Raw genomic sequence first — 27667 nt, 5'->3', positions numbered from 1 at the left:
TCGCTGTGGCTTTGGACTTGAGCCCATGCACAGCTGCTCCGTGCCATAAATCGTTGGTGTCGAGTGGAAACCTTGTATGTCAAAAAACGGTTGCTTTTCGGAAAATTGAAAAAGAAAATAAATGAATAATACGTTTCATTGGTTCAATATTTATAAAACCCTCAGAGACACTATATTTTACTATATTTTAACTTAAAAAAAAAAAACAAGAAAAAAACAAGACAAATATTTATTTCTATTCTTTTATGACACTCATATGACAAATTAGGACAGCATAGGTCATACATTTATGAAAAAATAAAATAAAAGAATAATCCATGTTTCTGCCCGACAGCAACAAAATGTAACACACCGTCAAACCCACAGTAACAATTTAACCCTGACAGAATATACAAATGGGTGCGTGTGTGGCCGTGCGTGAGTGCGTGTACGCATGTGCCCACCTGTTCACAATAACACTTAGCCAGTTGTTATGTTACATAATAGCATCACAGCAGCCTGGTGTTGTTAACATTATTGTCTTATTTCAGTATATTCTCTTGTCTCACAACGAGTTGTGGATTTAGATTATTGCAGAACATACATTAACCAATTAAGCCTTATTTTGAGGTTGGTCTATCGTTGAAAATAGCCAATCTAGTGTCAGCTTGCAGATCGTTGGATCGATGAGTAGCCTACCACAGACGAAAAACAGTCTAAGTCCAAATTTCATTCTGACCCCTCCACGAAAAGGCCTCGTTGTCCTGAACCCTTATCTATCATTTATACATTATGGATAAATAGTGTGGACTTAGACTGTTTTTCGTCTGTGGCATTATTCTTGCCAAAATGTGTCGTAAAAACACGTAGGTCTATACAATTGATGCATTAGTGGTTCAGACAAAGCCCCTGCCATCTCTGTTTCCCCCACACATGGAACCCTGCTTTCAAAGCAGTAACATTCACATCAGCAGCCTTGTTTGTGTGAGAGCTTTCTTCCCACCCACCCACCCACCCACCTACGCACGCACGCACAGTCACACACGCACGCACGCACGCACGCACGCACGCACAGTCACACACACGTGCACACACACACACACACACACACACACACACACACACACACACACACACACACACACACACACACACACACACACACACACACACACACACACACACACACACACACACACACACACAGCGCTAGCGTGGAAAGGGCTCATCATTAAACCCACCCACACTCGCCGTCACCACTCCACACTAATATCAGTGTGTGGGAAGATGGAGGCAAAGATTTGTGTTAAAGGACCACTTCACCACTTTTCAACATATCTTCATATAATAGGTCCTCACTAATAATCATGATAAAATGGCACAATTTTTTTCCTACTCAGTCTGTGTCTCATAGGAGGGCTGTGGGCAGTTCAGAAACCCGTCCACCAGTGACATCATCATTAGGCAGATCTTTTTTTAAATAAGATATTTTTACAAAAATGTTTAGATTTGTATTATGGTGAGAACGATGGCTTCCATTTTCGCATTGCAACTTTTCAGGACTAGAAAGCCTGCAGTTTCTATTAGCTTGGATTCCCCATCGATGATGTCACTGGTGGACGGGTTTCTGAACTGCCCACAGCCCTCCTATGAGACACAGACCGAGTAGGAAAAAAATTGTGCCATTTTATCATGATTATAAGTGAGGACCTATTATATGAAGATAGGTTGAAAAGCGGTGAAGTGGTCCTTTAAAATGTTCGCTTCATAAAAAAGATAATTCAAAGATTTGCAGAAATGTTCAAGATTTTTGAATAGCCAAATTATATAGTATGGATTAAGACGGTTAAAATGACTGTAAGGTAATTGAATATAATTTAGCTGAGGACCCCACACCCCTAACCTGACTCCGCCAGATGGGGCAGCAGAGAGTAGTGTACTCTCTGCTGCCCCATCTGGCGGAGTCAGGTTACCACACCCCCCAAAAAACCACCAAAGTGGCACTGCCAAAATAAAAGATGCAAGACTGACTCAGATGCAATGCAGTTTCGGCACTCAGCCTTCCTCAGAGCAAACTTACAAAGAACCCCCCCCCCAACCCCCGGAACCCCCCCAAGGGCCCCCACTTCTTACCGTAATGGCCTGCAGTCTCTCCTTCAACAGGTCTGCCTCCTCCATGCTGACCCTGCAACACATGTACAGGAAGGTCACAGAGAGGTTAGAGGTCACAGGAAACAAGTGAAACAACAGCGCCTAGATTTTGCACACAGGACATATCACTCCTCAACTATGTCCGCCCAACCCCTTGCATTCAGCAGCCAAGCCCAGTAGTCACTGGGAGTGGCACCGCACACGGAAGTGAGTCTTAACCGGCCACGTACCGTATGTATGTCGGACATTACCCTACCCTACCCCTAACCTAACCCTAACCTCAGTCTTAACCCGCCACGTACCGTATGTATGTCGGACATTACCCTACCCTACCCCTAACCTAACCCTAACCTCAGTCTTAACCGGCCACGTACCGTATGTGTCACGTCCTGTCCTAGGACGTACCACGCCTGGACCGCCGCCCCTACCTTTGCCCCTCTGTTGCCTCCCTTCCCCTGGCTGATTGTGAGACTGTGTCCACCTACGTTTCTAAGCTGAAGAGACTTTGGTTAATGAGCATGGAGGTATATTAGTGACTCTGTGTTATTGGTTAGGTTGCTCGATTATAACTGGGAAACTGTGTTTCCCAAGAGTGGGACTTTATGTTATATGCCCTGGGAGGGTTTTCTGAGTTCAAATAAAAGTGCTTGAGTGCAAGTCGTTGTTGCCTGGGTTATTCTGCATACGGGTCCAAATACTGAGGTATTCCTGACAGTATTTATGTCAGACATTACCCTACCCCTAACCTAAGCCTAACCTCAGTACCATATGTATGGCCACGTACCATATGTATGTCGGACATTACCCTACCCCTAGCCTCGGAAACCCAGACGTTTTTATTTCCAGGGAGAAAAAAAAAGTCTGGGTCCGAGTCCACTTCAATTCGGCATAGAGTAGCGCAAACATCTCTCACTCTCTGCTGATTTCTGATCGGCTGCACCTTTGTTAAATTGACACACACACGCACACATGTACACACACACACTCCTCTCTCTCTCTGTCGCTCTAAGTAATTAGTCTCATGTCGCGCAGCTGCGCATAGTTTCTCCCGGCGGATCCTGCCGGGAGCTGCCTATGCCATAAAAAGCATAGGTGAGTTCCAGACTACCCTACCCTACCCCTAACCTCAGTCTTAACCCGCCACGTAGGTCAGACTCTGTCGAGGTCTAAAAGAAAAAATATATATATATATTATATATATTTGCGGTTGCCACAAAAATAGAGTCACAAGCTGGATTGGATTCGATACCAGGAGGTGTAGTTAGTTGGGAGTCTAATGATTAGTGAGGCAAGCCACTGAGGTGCTGATGGGTCTGTATTAGAATATGACAACAAGCCACTGAGGTGCTGATGGGGCATTGGGTCTGTATTACAATATGACAACAAGCCACTGAGGTGCTGATGGGGCATTGGGTCTGTATTAGAATATGACAACAAGCCACTGAGGTGCTGATGGGGCATTGGGTCTGTATTAGAATATGACAACAAGCCTGAGGTGCTGATGGGGCATTGGGTCTGTATTAGAATATGACAACAAGCCACTGAGGTGCTGATGGGGCATTGGGTCTGTATTACAATATGACAACAAGCCACTGAGGTGCTGATGGGGCATTGGGTCTGTATTAGAATATGACAACAAGCCACTGAGGTCCTGATGGGGCATTGATTCTGTATTAGAATATGACAACACGCCACTGAGGTGCTGATGGAGCATTGGGACTGTATTAGAATATGACAATGCCCAACTCCTGTAAAAATAAAGAAACCCTGCCAGAAACCCCGCCCAGTAGGGGAGGGTTTTTAGGGGAGGGCAGAAGCCCTTGACGGGTGATTTCTTCATTCTGCCATCTCTGCACTGTACACACAATTTAAAATGTAGGCATTTAGCTCTTAATCCAGAGCGATTTACATTAAGCAAGAACAACAACCATGGTAATACATCAAAAATAGTCATCATGAATCATACGTACAGTGGAATATCTATATAATGAAACTATATAATGAAACTATGTGTATACACTATAGAGTGCTATGTCTACATAAAATGCTATCTAAGTTACAAAAGTTGAGCCTATGCATACACCTGTAAGATTGTCGAGGCTAGGGCAAGTGCTACGGCAAGTGCTACGGGCTGAACTTGTGAAGAGGTGGGTTTTCAGACTACGGCGGAAGATTGGGAGTGAGTCTGCAGTGCTGATATTGCTATGGGAAGTGCATTCCCATAGTTTTGGAGCCAGAGGGGAGAAGAGTTTGGGACGTGTGGAGCCTTTTTAGCAGAGACACTTCCAGCCTCACTGCGCCGGCTGATCTGAGTGCACGGGAGGGTACCTTTGGTTGCTTTGAATGCTAGCATCAGAGTTTTGTACTAGTCTGTGTGGGCAGCAACCATGGGAGCCAATGGAGGGAGCGGAGAAGGGGGGAGACATGTGAGAAAGGGGGGAGAAAGGGGGGAGAAAGCGAGCTGCAGCATTCTGGATCACACAATGAACTATGATTGATATAAACCACTGCAGCAGAACAGCATCCTAAAATAATATCAGTGTGTTTCCCAACCTGTGGGCTAAACACAAAGGTTTTAATGCTAATATTAACAAAAAAAGAATAATAATAAAAAATAAAAGCATGACTCATGGGAGCACTTTGCGAGCAGTGGAGGCGAGACAACAGAGGTGGCCATTAAAATAAAATGTCATGGGTTCAAAAGCCCTATTGTGGAGAGAAAAACAACTGGTATCACTCGCACGCACGCACGCACGCACGCACGCACGCAGCACAGAGGACTGCTCATGTTCATGTTCTGTTAGTTGTACTGATTATGGTCTTCGTTTTGAATGTACAATATCCATCTATACACAATTGAGCCGGTATAGCCCTGAAACATGCAGCAACTTCAGTCTGTCTTTTTGGGACCGCTACATTTGCAGAGCAAACGTGTAGGCCTACAGACGTCCAGATGTCAAATATAAAGTACACACCATAGGTGCCACGGATGTTAGAATTTTCCTGGTCCGCGTTGTTTAATAAAAGGCATTTTTATCCGAGCGCCCCAGGTATTCTTCTCAAATGGGGTGCATCGGAAAACTCGCCTATTAGTTTGTATTGGCAGTGTGGTGCAGTGTGGCCTATATCGACCAGTGTATGAGTGCAACATACCTCTCAACCAATAGCGGCGCTGCTACTACTTTACATTTGAATTCTGAACGTTTATGTACATGTTTGCTCTGTAAATGTAGCGGTCCCAAAAAAGAATACGTTGGCACACTTCAGTTCAGCTGGGCAAGTCGTAGACCGTGTGACGCATGCAGAGCATGTGGAACCGCCGCCTACACCCGTGTTCCGCGGCCGCGATAATGTCACCAACTCTACCACCGTGTTTTCAACCCAGCTCCGTGGTTTCCCTTTCCATGGTGTGATGGCCCGATAATATACACGGACAGCGGATACACTACATTCACGGAGAAACAACAACAACAACACAGAACAAAACCTGGCCATAGGCAGCACAGAAAACAAACGGTCAGTGGGCGAAGATAAGGTGCGTGTGTCTCACTCAGATCGCACTGGGACACAGACCCGTGGCGTTCGACGCGAGACCCACCACAGGCGGGTCGAGCTTCTAGTTTAATACCATTTCAATGTCTGTTCTTTTCATATTCACTGGATATACTCATGTTAACCACTGGTTGAATACATTGAATATACGTGTTTGTGTTCATATAAAAGCAGTTAAGACAGACCGGACACATTTGACCATGAATGTAGTACAATGTACTGCAGTGAGGGGGGTTGCAACGGACACTGGGTTAATGTAAAGATATTTTAAAATAGATTTTCGGAACGGAAATGACAAACAGATGACAGCTTTGTTTCACTGCTTTCGGACAGCGTATATAGTTCCAGAATCCATACAGCATTTGGAGATTGTGGAATAGTTGTCTGGCTACGCAAGACTATAAGGGACAGGTTCACTGGTGGTGGTTGTCATCAGTGAGACTCCTAGAGTGTTCGTGTTAGGCAGCCATGCACGGTGGAGGACTATGGGAATTGAGATTCACACTGAAGCTTCATTAATGCCCTTCACCACCATTCTGCAGTGGTCAACGTGACACTGATGAGAGAGAGAGAGAGAGAGAGAGAGAGAGAGACACACACACACACACACACACACACACAGACAGACAGACAGACAGACAGACAGACAGACAGACAGACAGACAGACAGACAGACAGACAGACAGACAGACAGACAGACAGACAGACAGACAGAGTGAATGTTACTCATTGAACACACACGTCCCTACTTCTGGTGATTGATATTTGCCTTCTAATGAATGTTAGAATCGTTGAAAACACGTGCCTGCTTCTGGTGACTGCATGCAATTATCCTATTGAATGTTGTAGATTAATTGAAAACACGTCCCTGCTTCTGGTGACTGAAATTGTCCTTCTAATGAATGATAGTCATTGAAGACACGTCCCGTGACATGCGCCAGATCTATGCTAAGCATCTGGCGCGTGTCTGTGATGATGATGGATTTATATGCCTGCAGGCCAGTTCTAAAGAGCTTAGCGGACAAGAATATGTGAATATGTCACATCAACATGTGGTTACGCCAACGTTTATTAATGTTAGACTCATTGAAAAGAAACGTCCCTGCTTAATAATCTGGTGACTGATATTGGCTGGGTTTCCCAAAGGAAATATGCATAGTGAGTGGGCGTGTGGTTCTTCTCAACAACACCCCCTTTCACTGTGAACATAGATATTCCGTGCATAGATGTGCCACGCAATGGTAGGCCTGAGGCCTGGTATGGTAGGCCTGAGGCCTATGGTAGGCATGAGGCCTATATTGGTACCATACCGGCCTGACCGGTCAATAAAATAATTCTGAAACTAGCTTGTATTGGTAACTTTGATTGCACAATAGCCTCCCATTTAACCTCCTTGTATAGGCCTATATTTATTAACCCACAATCGAATGTTATTCCATTTAGTTCACTTGAACAATGGGACAGTAGTATTTTGAAATACGAGTCTGCTGCCTGCTGGCCAGACTGATTAGCGCAGTGACAATTCGGATTCTCGGAACGCAGCGATTCACGCTGGAACCCAGGCTAACATAACCACACGCGGAAGCCATGGGGTGAGTCTTAACCGGCCACGCATGTCGGATTAGCAGTAGTCGGACTAATGCGTAGTTAGTTCCACATCGAAAACACATCCCTGCGTGTGCCAGTGACACAAAGAGATGTGAATGCTAAGCAGCTGGCGCATGTGTGTGACACGTCGTGCTTTTGAAAGATGAGTTTATATGACAGGCCAGCTCTAAATGGCTAGGCGGGGACCTGACATGCCAAGGAATATGGAATATGTGACATCACCATGTGGTTACACCGACGTTTAATGGGCAGTGATAAATCTCTACTGGACAGCACTGGACTAGAGTGAGAGGAGGGGGGGGGGGGGGCAAACAGTCAGGCATAGATAGAGAGAAAGACTGGGAGAGAGACAGACATAAACAGAGATTAAGAGACGGACAGAGATGGAGAGAGAGACAGACAGACAGACAGACAGACAGACAGACAGACAGACAGACAGACAGACAGACAGACAGACAGACAGACAGTGTTGACGCGATGTGATTTCTGCCCAGTGCTCTGAATGTCAAAGTGAAGAAATGCAATCAAGCGCGGGTAAACGGCGGGAGTAACTATGACTCTCTTAAGGTAGCCAAATGCCTCGTCATCTAATTAGTGACGCGCATGAATGGATTAACGAGATTCCCAAGACAGACAGACAGACAGACAGACAGACAGACAGACAGACAGACAGACAGACAGACAGAACATTGAATAGACAGACTAGAGATAAGCAGAGAGAGAGAGAAACATCTTTGACAGAACATGTAGGAATGTGACATCACAGTGTGGTTACACAAAGTGTTAATAGTAAATGTGTTCTGTACAGCACCGTGCGTAGCTGCCAGGGTCTTGGTTTTAGTAGGTAGGTGTACTGCCTCACAATTAATCTGTCTGTCACGCACACGCATGGAACAGCCGCGTGTGCTGCTGCCAGTGGTGGAAGATTTACTGCACTTATAAGTACAATTTTGACAGTACAGTCTGTATCATTCCATGTGCAATCCGTGTCGGATATGGATTGAACGGAAGATAATTACACGGATACATGCAGCATGTTCAGTCTTAGATTAGATTAGATGTCTTTATTATCCACAAGGGAACATTGTTTTGCTCAGGTCAATGCATACATTCAGGACAATACATACAGGACAATAAATAATTATACAATACAATAAAACACCCAGCAAAGTACTAGTCAAATAATTCAATTTTTTTAAAGCCATTTAAAAGAAAGCAAAGTCTCTCTCCACACCATGAAACATTCATAATGTCATGAATGTGCCTCTGTGCGTGTGTGTGTGTGTGTGTGTGTGTGTGTGTGTGTGTGTGTGTGTGTGTGTGTGTGTGTGTGTGTGTGTGTGCGTGCGTGTGTGTGTGTGCGTGCGTGTGCACGCCGGGGGCACTGGCAAGCAGGTCCAGTTGAGGTGAATCAGGTATTGGGGGTTTGTGTTTGATAAGGAGCCTAATGGCAGAGGGCATGAAACTGGCACTGCCCTTTGCCTTCTTGAATCTCGATGCAGTGTATCTCCTACCCGAGGGCAGGACCTTGAAGCAGGTGCTGAGGTTAGGAGTTGTGACTCTCGCGATCTTTCCTGCTTTCTTCACTGTCCTCTGGTCGTAGAGATGCTGAAGGGCAGAGCTCTGCATCCCACAGAGTTTAGACCCCGCGTGGGTTACCCTCCGCAGCTTAGCCTTGTTGCTGGACTCTGAGAGCCCTCCATACCAAGCCAGGAAAGAAAAGGTAAGGAGGCTCTCTATATGGCAGATGTAGAAGCTGCGGAGGATGGGGGGGGGGCAACATCCATGTATCTCAGCCTCCGTAGGAGGTAGGTCCGCTGCTGGCACTTTGCGAAGATGGCCTGTGTGTTGTCATTAAATGTCAACCCACTGTCAATAGTGGTCCCGAGATACTTGTAGCTGCCGACCATTTCCACCACCTCCCCACCGAGTGTCAGCTGCGAAATAGGGTCAAGGTCGTCCCACCTCCGGGGGGTTATGAGGAGCTCCTTGGTCTTCTTCACATTCAGCTTACAACAATATAGGCTAGATATAGTTGCTGTTATGGGAGCAAACCACCTAACTCCATTTTTAGGTGCTACTGAACACCCTTTAGGTCACTGATGACGTGTCCAAGTTTGTGCATCAGTAGATGTTTAATTTACTACTGTACTCCACTATACATGACATTTGATAGGTCAGGTGTAGTTAGTGTTGCAGTTAATAGTATGGCTTCCATGACATCAACTTGATGACATCAGTACTCTAAATCCCTAACCACACCAAAGGGTCACCATGCAACTCCTTGGGTCCAAACGGTTGCAAGGAGTTAACGCTAAAACCGGCTCGACCCTTTGGTGTGGTTTGGGCCATTGCATTCCATGCGTTGAATCACTAGGGTCAACGTGGGTCAAAATGCAACAAGACATATCACACCACAGGGACAACGCTAAAACCGTCTTGACCCTTTAGTGTGGTTAGGGCTTAATAGGTCATTCATGGGATCTGATATGAATTCACAAAATGTGATTAAAAAAAAAGAAAACATAATACATCACTGGAATTGTGATCAGGCGATTATGTGGACATTGTGAGAGACTTGTGGTGTGATTGTGTATTAAGCTCTAGTCCCCCTCACGTGTTGCTGGTAGTGTTTATTAAGCTCTAGTACCCCTCACGTGTTGCTGGTAGTGTTTATTAAGCTCTAGTCCCCCTCACGTGTTGCTGGTAGTGTTTATTAAGCTCTAGTCCCCCTCACGTGTTGCTGGTAGTGTTTATTAAGCTCTAGTCCCCCTCACGTGTTGCTGGTAGTGTTTATTAAGCTCTAGTCCCCCTCACGTGTTGCTGGTAGTGTTTATTAAGCTCTAGTACCCCTCACGTGTTGCTGGTAGTGTTTATTAAGCTCTAGTCCCCCTCACGTGTTTCTGGTAGTGTTTATTAAGCTCTAGTCCCCCTCACGTGTTGCTGGTAGTGTTTATTAAGCTCTAGTCCCCCTCACATGTTGCTGGTAGTGTTTATTAAGCTCTAGTCCCCCTCACGTGTTGCTGATAGTGTTTATTTCAGCTCTAGTCCCCCTCACGTGTTGCTGGTAGTGTGTATTAAGCTCTAGTCCCCCTCACGTGTTGCTGGTAGTGTTTAATGGTGTGATTGTGTATTAAGCTCTAGTCCCCCTCACGTGTTGCTGGTAGTGTTTAATGGTGTGATTGTGTATTAAGCTCTAGTTCCCCTCACGTGTTGCTGGTAGTGTTTAATGGTGTGATTGAGTATTAAGCTCTAGTCCCCCTCACGTGTTTATTTCAGAGTTATGATCTCTCATGTTGTTTATGAGTTATAAATAATAGGGTGGACCCAGCCAAACTGGCAAGGACACAACTCCATTCACAGAGGTCATTCAAATAACATACCCATTGCCCACATGGGATCGTATGGCATGCTTTCAGCGTGTGTGTGTGTGTGTGTGTGTGTGTGTGTGTGTGTGTGTGTGTGTGTGTGTGTGTGTGTGTGTGTGTGTGTGTGTGTGTGTGTGTGTGTGTGTGTGTGTGTGTGTGTGTGTGTGAGAGAGAGAGAGAGAGAGAGAGAGAGCGGCTGTGGCTCAGGAGGTAGAGCAGGTCGGCCAATGATCCATGGGTCGGCGGTTCGAATCCCGGCTCCTCCTGTCTACATGTCGAAGTGTCCTTGGGCAAGACACTGAACCCCAAATTGCTCCCGATGTGCTGGTTGGTACCTTGCATGGCTTCCACTGCAATCGGTGTATGAATGTGTGTGTGAATGGGTGAATGTAATGCACAATCTATGTAAAGCGCCTTGGATAAAGGCGCTATATAAATGCACCATTTAGAGAGAGTGTGAGTGAGTGAGTGTGTGTGTGTGTGTGTGTGTGTATTATGTCCCCTCAATGTCCTATCACACAATTATTTTACGGACCCCCAGGCCTGTATTAACTCTGAGGACCCCCTAGGGGTCTCGGGCTGCTTAGAGGTTACAGGTTATGCGTTAGAGGTTACAGGTTAGAGGTCAATGTCCTCAAAGTAAATGAGTTGAAGGAATAGCAGTACAAAGTTCATGTCCATTCCACGCGTGCGTGCGTGCGTGTTGCCCGTGTGTGGTGCGTTTGTAGACACAGCCCCCCTCTGACCGCTCGTCCAAAGTAAGACCTTGATCTCCCAGAATACCCCCCCCCCCCCCCCCACAACAATGACACAGGAAAATAAAACCAGCAGACCACCCACACAAACAATGACATGCGAAAATAAAATGTCACCAAGCCATCGAGTGGCTTCCCTACTGGTGACAGTACAGTCGAGGGAAACTGGACACAATCCACGGTCAGCCAGTCTTCCATTATCAACTACAGCTCTACTGAAACTAAAGCCACACATGGAGACTAACATGTTGCAGCATACAACACCACCATACAACACCACCCAACTTCAATGGTGTAAAGCAGTGGTTTTCAACCCTTTTCATATCAAGGCCCATTATTTATTGGGCGTTTGAGCCACGGACCACCATGAGAATTTGCCTCTCAGACCCAAAACTTTTAATATCTTGATCAAAATAACAATTATTCTACATTCTCTTAATTGTGTAAACTTCTATAAGTACATTTACTCAAGTACTGTACTTAAGTACAATTTCAAGCCACTTTTACTTTGAGTATCTCCATTTCTTGTATAATCAAACATCTTCAAAATGTTTCGAAAATAGTCACAATGCTCACAATGTGCTGTGATATATTTCCTATTTTCAAATAGTCAAAGTATAAACATCATGAAGTGGAAGTAAGCTCTCTGCCGGAACTGTTGCCCCCGGCGACCCGACCCTGGAAAATCGGTTGAACTTGAAGATGGACGGGCGTGCACTTCCGAACTTTTAGTTCTTTCATTTCCATTCTCCAAGTTTCCAAGTGACCTGACATCATGTGTAATTTATGAGATGCTCGATGCGCCGGTGAGCAATTCAGTCTGTCAGCATGGACTGTTTGATGTGCAACTACAACTATGCAATGCACTTTCTGTAGTGACCGCCGTCTACACACTTCTCCCTCTACGCGTCTTCCACACTCGCATCAGAAAACAGAAGTTACATCAACGTGTCACGATGGCTTTTTTATTACATATTGAGAAGCAGAGACGAAATGTTTTTATAATCGTCATGGGGGCCCGATCGGACCAGAATAGCATTTCAATGCCTGATCTGCATGTGTGTACAAGGGACAGGCAACGCGGTCCACCCCCCACCACCCCCCGTCCCGGACAGTGAGGAAAAAAAGAGGTGTTAAGGTGCCAGACTTGGATGGTTAGAGCGGCGCGATTACATACAAACTACAAAGTCAATGCAAGACGAGAATTATGCGAACGGGCGCGGCGCAGGTCCAGTTCCTCATGAGGGCCGAGATCCCTGGTCCAATTCCTCATGGGGGCCCTGGCCCCCCGGCCCCAACAGACTCTACGTCACTGTTGAGAAGGTAACTTCACAACCCGAGCCTCTATCTACTAAAGTGTCTTTGTGCTTAATAGGGAATCAACTATAGGGCAGAGGGAACAGAGCCACGCTAGCGTATCATGCTGCTCAAAATACCTATAGGATATAACTTGATCCTCCAAGACACAGGAGCAGGGACGTGTATTTATGTACAGCTGGTGTTCACACAGTGCTGTCATCGCATGCATGGACCACTGAAATGTCCAGCTGTCCAGTGTGCGTGTGTGTTGTATGAGACGTATATGCCCGCACACTCACAGCACCATGTGACTTAATGTAAATGAGGCACAGCTCCCATTGCATCCGAGGTGAAAAGTAAGTAAGCAAGGGATAATAAGATGCCGCGCCGGTAGCCCAATCAGGATGATTGAACACAAGGCAAAGCCGAGGAGGGAGAATACAGATTTCAGAGTAAACAAGTCAAATTGGAGACATTTGGAACAGCAAAACAGCAAAATAAAACTGCAGCTGATGAATGGGCTCTCTCTTCTAATGAGGAGGAACAAACAGTGATTTTCTTTGTGTCAAACAAAACCAGTACTTTATAAATATGATATCCAGTGTGTACACTGAATCTATTGTTATGTCATTTAAACACATGCATACCTAACCTTCAAAAAACGCCTGCGCACGCACAGACGTGCGTGCGTGCACGCACACGCACACACACACACACACACACACAAAAAGCACACAGTGTCCACAGAGGTTGCAAATGCATCTTAAATCTGCACCCACTACATTAACGATGGTAGTTACAACGGAGCAGTTTAACATCATGCTCAGGACACACACACACGCACACACGCACGCACGCACGCACACACGCACACACACACGCACACACACCCATTTTCTCACCCACACACATCTATATAAAGAGTGGATTGAAGCGTCAGGGACCTTATTGATACCATGATGCGAGGCACCAAACTGCACATCGGGAGCAGTTAGGGGTTCTGTGTCTTGGCTCAAGGACACTTCAACACTAAACCGGGGGGGGGGTCGACCTCGGAACGTTCCGATTCCCAAGCAGAAAGCTCAAAGACAGTGTAACAACAACTGTAACAACAACATTTAATGTTGAATCTTGACAACTATGCATCTTTAGACCTTCCGATCAACACCAAACACATTCACATCCATGGATTAAAGTTCTCAGTCACTGACTGACTTAGTCATTTGGATTCCATAGAGTTCAGTTGGCTTTCTTCTTCAAAGCATGATTGATTCATATACTTCATTTTGTGGCGGTGTTGTTGCGCACCGGAAATAGCCGGTTTGATTCTGTAAAGCAGGTTAGCTGGGGAGAACACATGCAGGGAAGGCTGTCAAAATGAAGGAACAGATACGGAGACGGTTCGGGTTGAACGGGAGGACAGAGGGAAGCAAAGGGATGTCAAGTCAACCATGTTTCAAAGCTAAGGTGTTTGGAACAGAGCTGCACAGGGCAGATAGGAAGGGTATTAACATCAGAAAAGGAAGCTAGTTCGTGTACAGATGGACTACTGTACATTTTGATGATGTCAGTCAAATGAGAAAACATATCATCCCTGTTGGGCAGAAACCTTGCATCTCCATGTTTCAGCCTCGGAAACCCAGACGTTTTAGTGGTGGTGCAATGCTGGGCAAAGTACTCAACCCCAGTACTTGAGTCAAAGTATAGAATCTATAGATACTCCTGGTCAAATATTACTCTTAAGGCTTTATAGTACACTCTATTTAATGTTGTAAGTTTGGGTCCCAGCCGGGGACAGGGGTCCTTCCCTAGAAATGTGCTTTGAATTAATACAGTTAAGTAAGTGAAAGATACATGAAAGTAAGTGAGCAACAGTACTTGGAAAGGATCCGTACTTTATTACTGTCCACCATTGATCATGTGGTCATTGGTCATTTGTCGTCTGGTACTGTGGAGTATTTTGGTAGTCAACACATCTAAGTGTCAGTGAATATGAGGTCCTATCATTCACAGGTCACAATGTCAGCACCTACTCTATGTGACACCAGAGACACCCTTCAAACACATACTACTACAGTCTGCCAAGTCAACATGGAAGCCAGGGAAACCCCAGATCTGCTTTTAAAGTACATTTACTCAAGTACTATGTCAACATTTTAATGACCTTTTTATTTTTTATTTTTTTGGTATTCACACAGCCAGCAATGGGTAGAACGCTCCCAAAAAAGATTTAGTCTCTGTGACACATCTAGGGGCCGCAATCTGCATTCAAAGATTTTCCTAGAAGCTTTGTCATTGGTCAATTTGCCTGTCTGCTTCCTGATTGGTTAGTCACTGCGACCGGGTTTTTTTCGACCAATGACAAAGCTTCCAGGAACATCTTTGAATGCAGATTGCGGCCCCTAGATGTGTCACAGAGACTAAATCTTTTTTACGTCATATTGTGACGTGGTGATTATCGCAATTTGATTTGAAGATTTTGACCAAATAATACCCCAATGTTCTATAATATCACTTAAACCCTATACTTAACTGACCAGGGTCGACTTGGGGGTCGATCCCAGGGGTCTATCCTTGGCCCCCTCATGTTCTCCATCTACACCAAACATCGGAAACAGCCGATCTACAAGCTCAAATACAGCAGAAAGCTCACAATATACCCCATGCCTAGAATAGGGATGCAATATGATTCATGGGAGTAAAAGGTGGTGTTAAGCGATGTTTTCGTAAAAAAAAAGAAATATATATTTTGTTGTTAAAGGTCTGTTTTTGTGATTGCTATTAATCACACTCTAATTATTAGTGTGCTTGTCTCTTTATTGTTAATGGAGTTTAATGTTTGTTGTGTTTGTTTTACATCACCATTACATCACCTAATCAACATGAGTTAGACTTTAATATATTAGCGCCCCTCACTTCACACGGGTGTGATTTATTCTGCTGTCTTTACTCTTTATACACATGAATTAGTGCAGCATGATCCTTTCTCAAATGTGAATCTTGATTTCCTCCACAGGAATTAAGATCGCCATTCTTGCTCAAATTTAGAAATGAGGTCAAATCGGTGTCTCAATCTAGATCATGATCTTTTTCTTTTTTTCCCCTCGATTAATCTTGCAGCACTAACATGATTGAGACGATTCCAACAATTAGGCAATACTAATTGTGATCAGGATAAATTACTTTGCTTTCATGTGATGATGTAATAATTGTCACAGTACTGCTGTGCGTACCACTGCTGACCCCGCATGTCCTCTCTTAACCTGTCCTCTGCTCACCTGCTAATCCCTGCTTTAATCTGACCTCTGACCTCTGCCGGATTAACAGTCTGCAGGACTAGTACCTGTACAACATGGACACATTCACACAATGGTGGACCAAGTACTGTACAAGGATCACATACTGTAGCTATACTTCTACTTTACTGAACCATTTCCATTTTTTACCTGGTTATTTAAAGGTTTCATGGCATTCATTTTCATTTATTTTTTCTGTTTTCTGTTTTATGACCTCAATTACACCCAAAAAAAAATCACACCCGTGTGAACTGAGTGGTGTAAGGTTTTATATAGCATGATCAGCTGTGGTCTGACGTAATGTCTGACGTAATGAAATAAGGTAAGGTATTATGTAGCCTGATCAGCTCTGATCTGACGTAATGAAATCACACCCGGATGTGATTTCACAACTGGCTTTTTCTGTGCAGAGAAAATGACCACGGTTGCTACGGTCATCCAGTTCACCCGGGTGTGATTTAATTACGTCAGAAATTATTTTGAACATAGCAACCATGGTCATTTTTTTCTGCACACAAAAGCCAGTTGTAGGAGTGGTTTACACCACTCAAAAACCTGAACTGAATTCAGTGGATTTTCTGTGGGGTTTGGAAGCCTTTTGAACGGCAATGAAATATATGGGATTTGCAGGCTGTGACATCACAAACAGCAGGAAAATCAGAGCACTTGTTTAAGCCAGAAAACCCCAGACCACAGAAAATCGATACTGAATGTCAAAAGTTCAGGTTTTGAATTGAGCTCAGAAAAAAATAAAAATAAAATAAAATTACAAAAACTTTTGTTTAATGTCACAATCCCTTTAACAGGGTGGAAGTTTTGGTGTTTGTGTCACTGACACCATTTTGATGTATGACGTTTGTGTGGAACAGGATTGGTGAACCAATCCGAATGCAGTCCAGTCGTGGTCGGGTTGGCCATTCAAAAATCAGGACGTTTTAGTCAGGGAACAGACCAACACAACCTGTATTGTAATGTATTTGAATGCATTTTAGTTTTTATTTTGATATAATGCTACATATTTGAGTGTTACTGATTAAGGATGTTGCACATTTGGGAGTTACACTCCTCTGCGTGAGGCAGAGTTCTGCTGTAAGATGTGCTTCCCTCTGTCCACCGTGTGGTAATAATAATTTGTTTCATTACACGCATGCAATGTCAGATTGTTTATCGTGTCCTCATTGCATAGCCTGTAATGTTTCAACCCACTAAACACTATCAATGACTTCGTCCTGAGCATCAAATGCACCGAATGCGACGTAGACAGATGCTATAGGTTCGTTGTTTACCAGGTACAAAGGTATTGTTTCAAAGGTAGACTGCAGAATGCTATTTAGATAGCATGTTGTTTAGAGTAGACCCTTAGGGGTCTACTCTAGTACATGCAAGTGTACTAATGGAAACCTGGCGAACAGAATCACCAATGATGATTCACTGGTGTTGTGAAAGCCGACAACATCATTATTGTAGTTGCTAGGCAACTTCAGATTCCCTTTTATACTTTAAGAATATAGCTAAAAAATAGCTAAAATAGCGAACATACGGTAGCCGATTTACAAGCTTTTGTAAATGTATTGTAAATTATTGATTTTTTCCCCCTTCTAAATCTGTCTTAACCTATAACTACATTTTTGGATACAATGTGCCAGGGATGCCAGGAGACATTAGGATCAATAGAGAGCTGAGGGAGCACTGCGTGGGTCTGTGATTATCTGGAACTGACACAGGTGCTCTTTGGAGACGGTTCAAATGAAAATACAGTTCAAGGTTCCATCAGAGTGTGGAAGTCAGTCGGTGATCCTATATACTACACAAGTATAAAGCCATGGCTTTATAGTTGCCAGGGAAAGTTGCTAGCAAAATTAATTCTGAATTGAGGATGGGAACTGAAGTTCAAAACAGGAATCGATGAATATTATATATCTGATCTTATGTCATAGTAATTACATCAGGTTGACGTAATTAAGTCAGAACACTGAAGACACTATACCTCCCCTGTTTTTGACCAATCAAAACACTACCTCCCCTGTTTTTGTCCAATCATACCTCCTCAATTTTGAGGGGCGCCATCCCCTCCTCGCCTCCTATGCCCAGCTTTCTGGACATCGGAGACAAAAGTAAAGACGGAAAAGTGAGGACGCAAATTGTGATTGGGCATTTGCATAACGATTGTGCCACAGGGGAAATCCATTATGTGGCTGGTAGAGAGATGTCAGACATTGCGCAATACTCGAGAGATACAATACTTGGACCTCTTAAGCTACGCCCGTGGCTGTTGTATGATAATAAGAGGATTGGCTGATTTTGGCTTTTTAACTCAAAGGCTTTCAGCTTTCAGGAAGAAGCCAGGAATAACTTAGGAGGAGATATTTGCATCATGTTATAACCACATCTTGGAGTATTGGAGTAAAAGAGAGACACAAACCTCTGACATGGAGAAAGACACAAATCCTCTTTCATTTCAATAAAGATGCAAATTCTCCAAGCGAATCTTGAAGAGACCTCAAGATCGGAAAGACACGCTTTCCGGGTTTGTGTGAACACAAACATTGGCTTGTGATTGGCTGATCACCCCATAGCGATGATTTGATTGCGGCTGAGCAAAGCACATGTTGAAGAAAAGAAATCACACCCATGTGAAGTGAGGGGCGCTCTGATCATCGTACATCATCTCATACTGGCCAATCAGAATGCCTGTTGCCTGCTGCCACAAATTTACGTCATATTTGGCGGACATTTGACCTAATTTCTCCTTTCATTGTCGATGGCAAATATGAGACGTGTGGGGACAAGATGGCGTAAATTGTCAATGGCATTTAATGTTTGTGTTGCGGACATTTGACCTAATTTCTCATTTCATTGTCGAATATGAGATGTGTGGGGAAAAGCTGTATATATGAGGGGCTAGCGCCCCTCAAAAAGTGAGGGCAGAAAAATGAAGACTGAAAAGTGAGGACGCAAACTGTGATTGGTCAGAATGAGATTATGCATGATGATAAGAGCGCCCCTCACTTCACACAGGTGTGAAGTGCAAAACAGATCGTTGTTCAGTAACAACATTGATGGATGCAATGCATAGTCAACTTGTAGAGAGATTGTCGATCGAATGTATTGTGGAGGGGAGGGGGAAAACAGATCGTTGTTCAGTAACAACATTGATGGATGCAATGCATAGTCAACTTGTAGAGAGATTGTCGATCGAATGTATTGTGGAGGGGAGGGGGAGGAAAAAAAAGAACTTGAGCGGGAAGCCTGGAAGAACAAATACAAGAAAACAATACGCTGTAGGTGCATTCGAGTTGGCGGAGCGCCCTCTACGGGTACCGGAGCGCAAGCGGAAGGTTCCGGCATTAACTTTTTTTTGCTAAGTACGAATATATTCGTACCCCCCCAGCTATGAGACGTTATTTGCTAGGTACGTATATATTTGTACTTAGAGTGAGAGTGTGCAGGCCGGGCTACAGCGGGGAGGAAACTGATGCTCTTAAAGTGAGCGTAGGCGCTGGCACAGCTTAACTACACTTATGCTACCAGCTAGCAGCACAGAAAGAATTAATTAAGCCCTGAATGTAAGGAAGATAATGTACACACACACCGTCTACATGCCACTGTCACGAGAACTTGCATGCTTGCCCGACAAGAAGCATATACAGTAGAACTACAGACAGGCGTTACTAACACGGTAAGCCTCAACGCGCCGAGCTGCGACGACGGCGCGTTGTGAGCTTGTATAGCTTGTACTATTGTCAGCATACAACCAAAATCAGGCAGTACGACACCATCAAGGCACCGCTAAAATACATTTTTGTCGAGACAATCAAACTTTCGATTTTGACGACTAAAATCATTTGATATGTATGTCGACTAAAACATGACTAAAACAATTTTTTGGTCAAAACACTGACTAATGCCAGTGATTTTATTTTTTATATTTTATATATATATCTATCTTTTGTTGACATTCTCATCTATTTAGATAGATAGGAATGCAGATGACAGTGATTAAAGGACTGCTTCACCACTTGAATTGGTCCTCAGTAATAATCATGATAAAATAGCACCATTTTTTTCTGATCATCATCGATAGGGAATCCAAGCCAATAGAAACTGCAGGCGGCGGTGGCTCAGGGGTAGAGTGGCCGGATGGTGACCGCAAGGTTGCCAGTTCAAACCCGGGCTCTCCCAGAGTTAGTGTCGAAGTGTCCTTGAGCAAGACACTGAACCCCTAATTGCTCCTGATGTGCTGGTTGGTGCCTTGCATGGTTTCTGCTGCCATCGGTGTATGGATGTGTGCGTGAATGGGTAAATGTAATGCACAATCTATGTAAAGCGCCTTGGATAAAGGTGCTATATAAATGCACCATTTACCATATATTTATATTCCTTAAACGTTGCCATGCGAAAAATGAAATCTATTGTTTTCACGATAATAAAAATATAATATATATAGCCTATATATATTTATTTAAATCTTGTTTAAAAAATCTGCCTAACGATGATGTCACTGGTGGACGGGCCTACTGCCCACAGCCCTATATGAGACAGTGGCGTGCACAGATAGACACTAGGGGGTGCTAGAGCAGTACAGTAGGCCTACACTGTACAGTATGTGGACCATGGTGACATTGATCAATTCTTGATTAAAAAAAAAGCTTCTAATATATTACTTAGGCCCCAAAATCTATAAATCTCACACTATTAAGGCAACCGGCCGGTTCCACGCGCTGCACAAGGTGCCCTTTTTTCACTTGAGCGCCTGCCCCGTCTGTGCACGCCACTGAGACACAGACGGAGTAGAACAAATGGTGGCATTTTATCATGAACATTAGTGAGGACCAATTATATGAAGATAGGGTGAAAAGTGGTGACGTGGCATGGTCCTTTAAGATGTGTCTAATCGCTCTGCTGCTGCTGCTGTGATGTACTCTGAGATGAGTGGGTAGCAGAGACCACAGCGGGGTGACTGGAGCTCTATGCATAACAGCATGTGGAGGTGGGTGTCTAGTGTGTGTGTGTGTGCGTGTGTGTGTGTGTGTGTGTGTAGGTGTGTGTGAGAGAGAGAGAGAGAGAGAGAGAGAGAGAGAGAGAGCAGTAGCCAGCCACACACCCACACACTCCCGTTAGGTTTGTTCAGTGGTTTTGTTTGAGCAGAGTTTCTGTACAATAAACAAGAGAGAGAGTGTGTGTGTGTGTGTGTGTGTGTGTGTGTGTGTGTGTGTGTGTGTGTGTGTGTGTGTGTGTGTGTGTGTGTGGACACTGGTCAGTCCATGAGTGAAAGTGGTCGTCAGTGCAAAGCCGGGCACGTTTAAATCAGCCGACTAAACAAGTCACACACACTACATCCCACCCCCCCATCCCCAGCGTGCACACACACACACACACACACACACACACACACACACACACACACACACACACACACACACACACACACACACACACACACACACACACACACACACACACACACGGGTCAAAACGACGACAGCTTAAAGGAATTAAAAGATTATAGAATCAACTGATCCCCCGCTCCATCCTCGATATAGCTCATTACCTCAATCACCAACATGGACACTCACTGACTGATGTGATAGACCTGTTCCAAGGACCACCATAACTCTCATATTTACACACCTGTAAATGGTCCATTCGTTACAGTTACAGACCCATAAGGTTCCATTTGTTACACACTGAGTTACAGACCCATAAGGGTCCATTTGGCTCCATTTGTTACACACTGAGTTACAGACCCATAATGGTCCATTTGGCTCCATTTGTTACACACTGAGTTACAGACCCATAAGGGTCCATTTGGCTCCATTTGTTACACAGATTCGTATATGGGTCCATTTGTAGCCTATATGACTCTTGATGGTCCCTGGACCCCATGTTGAGAGCCCCTGTTATAGACTGACTTAGATTCGGGTTGGATTAAGTACGATATAACTTATAATCGCCGATCTGTAAACTCACAGTGTGGCATATATAATGCTTTGTGAACTTTGTGAAAATTTCGAATAACCGATGGGGGTAGGGCTTAAGTGTTTAATTTATGTTTTGTAATAATAATATAAATCTGTGAAAAGTGTTTGTTCAGTAACATGGGTCTCCCGCTGTCTCTTCATCTCTTTAGTATAAACATACAATTTCCATCCATTTATCAGCTTCAATTGTATAGTGTTCCAACACGTTGTTGAGTCGTCACTTTCAGTTTCACTTGTTTATCCGGTAAAATATGTTTTATATGTCATAATCATAGCAATGATTACTATCGCAGTAATAAAACTATTGTCCCTGTCAAAATAATCACTTACTGAGGATTTCACAGTGTCATCACAGTCAATTACATGAATACACTGTTTACACTCACTTGAAGAAATGACAAACATGATTAAACTAAATGACAGACACTATGAACAGAGAATTAAAAGGAGACAATGACTCACCGCTTTGTGGGTTGCTTTCGAGGAATGTGAACTGTGAAGCGGTGTGTGTGTGTGTGTGTGTGTGTGTGTGTGTGTGTGTGTGTGTGTGGAGATGGATAGGGTATCACTGTGTTGAGCGCGGTGTAGATGGATCCAGCATTACTGAGCCCGGAGAGAGCGTGTACTAAGGAGAACAGAGCAGGGCGGCTGAGAAAGGCTTACTCTCTCTCTCTCTCTCTCTCTACCCATGTGCCTCTCAGGTCGCTTGTAGAGCCATGTGCCATCCAGCAGCATACCACTGCCAAACAATGACGTTTCTCTCACACACACACACACACACACACACACACACACACACACACACACACACACACACACACACACACACACACACACACACACACACACACACACACACACACACACACACACACACACACACACACACACACACACACACACACACACACACACACACGAGTAAGCGTGCACACACAGACACTCAAGGCCGTTTACAATAGTGCACTAAAACCACACTCAAACTGTGTGCATGTGTGTGCGTGTGCGTGTGCGTGTGCGCGCGCATGTGTGTGTGTTCAGCTGTCTCTTCAGTGACAGAAATGCAGACATGGATACTGACGTACAATTAGCGGGTGTCTCCTGTTCCATATTTAGCATCAAAGAGCCTCTGACAGTATCAATGTGTCTCTGTGTCTTAACATAATAACATATTACTTCATCATACCTGATATGATTATATAGTATTGCGTGTCCATATTCATTGATTTCATATATAACCACCTAAACCCTCTAAACTATAGGGTCTTCCCAGTTACTTTGGACCCCCCCCTCAAATATGGATGCTGGAAATGACAAACAAATCACAGCTTCCTTTGGGCATTCGGGAGGTGTAGTTCCAGACTTATAGCATTCAGAAATAGTAGTCACATCACATACTATAACACAATACCTACACAATAGGGCGACAGTCAAGACGACAAAGAACAGCGATATAGACATTATAGCCACCCTCCCTCTTTTGATTTTTCTTTTGGGGGGGTGGGGGGGCGGCATGAAAAATAAAACATAAAATAATGATATTGTTATACACCATACATCTAAATCTTCTGTCACTCCTGTAGACGGCACATGCACGAACCGGTGTGCTCCCCCACTACAAGTTAACAACTTTGGAACTTTTTTATTAAAAAGTGTTGAATATCTCTATAGTCTGATAGTAATAATTGTGTTAGAGCGTTTGTAAGTCTCCCTTAAAACGGAAAATAGGTGTTCACGTTGGAATACCAATTTTATCCAATCAGGAGCGAGAACCCATACAGGATACAAAAGACTAGATCAAAATCGTTGAGCTTGTATCGGCGATCATTTTAAACGCTCATCGAGGGATTGGTTATTAATGGATTATTTTATTAAATTATTGATTATTCTTTAGAATGAAACAGTTCAGCGTATATCTACAGTAGACTATCTACATTAGAGGAACCCTTGTGTTGCTATGGAAACCTCTCTCAAAATTAAGTGTTTTCTAAAGATAGAAGGCAGAATGGCAGATACAATACGGGCACCAAAAAAACCCTACCTATTCCATTTCTCCCCCTCCATTTCCCATTCCAAGTGCATTTGTCTTATATGTAACGCCAGCTCCGCTATTCCAAAGCCCCCTCAGGTGAATACACTGTATTTAAACTATCTTCAACAATAGTATAATATTTTTTTCGGTGGGTAGGTCTTGTTGAGCTGATCATTTTGAAAGTAGCTCTCACGTCAAAAATGTGTGGGCACCCCTGATATAGGTTATGACCTTGATTTCCTTTGGGAGGAAGGTGAGGCCTTTAGGAGGGCCATTCAAGCCTCAAGTGGAGCCTGCGGCACCACCAAGGGCAAGGTGGAGCCTGCGGAACCATTGCGGCTCGAGAATCCACCATTCCTGAATGAAGTGCCTGGTGCTGGGAGTCTGGTGCAACACACAGGGGCTGGACCTGGTGAGAGCAGGAGTGGACCTGGTGAGACGTAGGAGGGGCCCGGACAGGAGACAACCCACAGAGCCTAGTCCTTCCACGTGCTGGAATGGTACCCGGCAGAGTAGTTCAGGAGGAACGGATTGTGTGGCCCTGGTTTTTCCCTAATGGGACTGATCGAGGGTAGCTACTGGGACGAAAGTCGGGACTTGATCACACCGGCTGGGTCACCTGAGTGAGGGGTATGATGTTGGGAGACCCGAAACCCCCGATGACCTTGGGATACATCACTGAGGATACGTCCTATAGGTGCATCATCAATGCGATGTATTTTTGTTTTTAGGGTCCGAGAAGTAGAGAAAAAGAGAAAAAAAAGGAGAAAAAAAGACCTTCATCAGGCATGCCTGATGAAGGTCTGACGACCGAAACGTTGCTCAATAAAATCTAAACTCAAGTGAAGACAGTGTGCGGGATTCTTTTTTCTCTACTTCTCAGTTCCAGTTATCCGACGCACCTGTCCATTGTAGGTGTGCAGAAGGACTTTTTCTTATATGTTTTTAGGTTCCAGCATGAGGCCAACCTTGTTGGCAGACTAACTCCACTCCGGTCTAGAGCTCCTATGCCTGTTCTACTTGATTAGATAGCAGGTACATAGATGCCATCAGCATTGTCCAGGTCTGTCAGGGTTTCTGCAGGGTTTCTCGTAGACCATCTGGGAGTAATAGTGAAGCCAAGATCTTGCTCCTCCTGTCCCCTAATAGCCTCCTATGCAAAACAAAACACAAACTGGAAAAGGTCTCTCCTTGCAGCCCAACGGTTTGGATTGGTTGCTGTTGTTTGGTTGGACAAAAATACCCATAGATCTCCATCCACTACCATTGAAAGACAGTGTTTTTCAGTTGCCCCGTATTGATATTTAATGTTCAATATTCTTATTTTAAACTTGGCTTCAATAAAAGAAGGAACATTTCAGGTGCAGTATATTGAGGGGATATGATTTTTTTTCATATCCAGTTGGAATGGGATCTGAAAAATCGACATCTTGATCACATCATGACCCCAGAGATAATGTGTACAGATTTGTGTGAGTCTTGGACATAATCTGTCGGCAATGTGCTGTTGTAAAGCCACCATGAGGTGTATTTGGGGTGGAGGTTTTTCCTTGGCACAGTTTCACAGCAATCGAGCACCACATGCATGATTTGTGGCATTTTTTGCAACCCTGCCCACTCCTGCAAACTTTGGAAGCCAATCATAGATTCATAGCCAATCAGAATGGAATATAAGAATACGTCTGATATGTCTTGATTACATGACTACAACGATAATGTGTACTGAATTGCGGGAGGTTTCTACAACATTTGTAGGAATAGCAGCAAATAATGAGTTTGCAAAGATTGGCATCACATTGGCGTTTAACAGGACAATTCAATTTTTTTCATGGAGGTTGTTCCTTTTGGGCAAAATGGGCCTCTGCCTATTTAGGGAATTGCGTAACGATCTAGGGGCCTATAGTAGGAATGCGTGTGCGAAGTTTCACTGCAATCGGACAATGCATTCAGGAACTTGGCAATTTGTGCAAAACAATTGTATAGGAAATCAGAATGGAACATGAAAAATCGGAGACAGATAGGTCTTGATCACGCGACTGCAGTGTTTAGCAAAAATGGACCTCTTGGTGATGCTATGACAGTGGATCAGAGGTTCTGCTCTGGCTTCCAGGGACAGTGTGTACACAGCTTCACGCCGATCGGTCCAACGGTGCTGGAGATGCATAATATGCCACAGACAGACGGAAGCAAAAACATAGTCACCCGGCCTTCGGCTGTCCGTCCTGGCGGAGACAACAACTAGGCTGAACAGACAGACATGTCACTAATTGCCACTAATTACATCCAATTATAGGACAGGTAAAATGAATGAATCAATTAATGATTGATCCATCCAGGTCATTCTGTCCTCCCACTCACCGTATAACAGAACATTGTGCCACCGTCGACAGCATGCCACATTCACCACTCGTCCTCTAATGAATTCAAATGCTGTGCTGTGTGACTGTGCACTGCGGTGCGTGGGCCCCATGCAAGGCTGTCTTGTGTTTGAGAGAGAGAGAGAGAGAGAGAGAGTGTGAGAGTGAGAGTGAGAGAGCGAGAGAGATATACTGGACCTTAACAGCACATCCAGAGCCTCTACCACCCACTCACATTCTGTCACAGAAGACCATGAGGGGACTAGCGGAATCAGGCCAGGCTTTGTCATTTGTCACACATGCACACTGAAATGGCAACGGCATCTTTGTTGATAATATTATTCAAAGATGTGGACGCTGTGGGCTTGTCACAGCTGATGGACATGAACATGAAGTTTATTTAGTTGTTACATCATGTCCACTGTCTTATAGCACTTTAATTCATAGTATTAGGCTGTTCAGCATTTTTTTTTAATGTTATAACCGACGGTAATTTGAATATCTTTAACCATGATGCTTAACTATACTTGCCTATTTAAGTTTTTGACTAGGGTCCCCCATCGCCCCCAATTCAGACAGACAGACAGAGAGGAAGAGGGAGAAACAGAAACATAGAGAGAGTAACCATGCAATATGCCAATACAGTTCTTTCTGAAGTGATATGGGCAAGCAGGACAAAGGCTGTCAAATAAAAGGAACGCGACATGCTCCCAAAACACATCGATGTGACAGACCGCCCTGTCATGTCTCATCGTTGCTGGTGGAAACCATGGATGGAGATATGTATGAGCCATCTGCCTTTGGGAATTGAAAGGCTGCAGTTTCTATTAGATTTGTGAACTGTCCACACGTCCTCTGAGACACAGAGACCCCTTTTCCACCTGGGTTGAATCTTTTTTTTTCGTCTTTTTTTTGCCTGATTTTGAACCAATTCGGAGTGGCTGAAAATGAAATTGGTTCAGAAGTTCAGAACCCTAAAAGTTGGTTCGGAAACAACAGGTTGGAAGATGCAGATGGGATATAAACAATGACAAAAGCAAGCAAAAAATGGTTAAATGCATCTACCATTGTCAATTGAATTTCCCCTGTGAAATGGGATAGTTCATCAATATACAGTTCCGACCAGAGTAGTAAGAGAGTGGCGACATGCTTTGATCTCGCCGCAAAGCGGGGTGCTATGGGCTATAGTTCCAAACATTGGAACTATCCCATTCAGCATTGAGATAGAATGAGCACTTCCGCATTTCATTGTTACAATGGGAGTCAGTCAACTCCAGTGTCGCCACTCT

General features: G+C 44.2%; 1 protein-coding gene across 4 annotated transcripts in view; it reads right to left on the bottom strand.

Moving 5' to 3' along the window:
- LOC306913549 (palmdelphin-like) overlaps positions 1 to 22533 on the bottom strand; it is a 39614-nt gene extending 17081 nt beyond the window's left edge. For all 4 annotated transcript variants that reach the window (XM_079490278.1, XM_079490280.1, XM_079490279.1 and 1 more), the window contains exons 1-2: positions 22452 to 22533; positions 2113 to 2164 (exon numbers count right to left, since the gene is read on the bottom strand). In XM_079490278.1, coding sequence (XP_079346404.1) covers positions 2113 to 2157 — 45 coding nt within the window. In that variant the 5' untranslated portion in view covers positions 2158 to 2164; positions 22452 to 22533. The remainder of the gene's footprint in view (positions 1 to 2112; positions 2165 to 22451) is intronic.
- Positions 22534 to 27667: the final 5134 nt, after the last annotated feature.

The sequence above is a fragment of the Electrona antarctica genome (assembly GCF_951216825.1).
Source record: "Electrona antarctica genome assembly, chromosome: 20".
Taxonomy (NCBI): Eukaryota; Metazoa; Chordata; class Actinopteri; order Myctophiformes; family Myctophidae; genus Electrona; species Electrona antarctica.
This window is presented reverse-complemented; position numbering and strand designations above follow the sequence as displayed.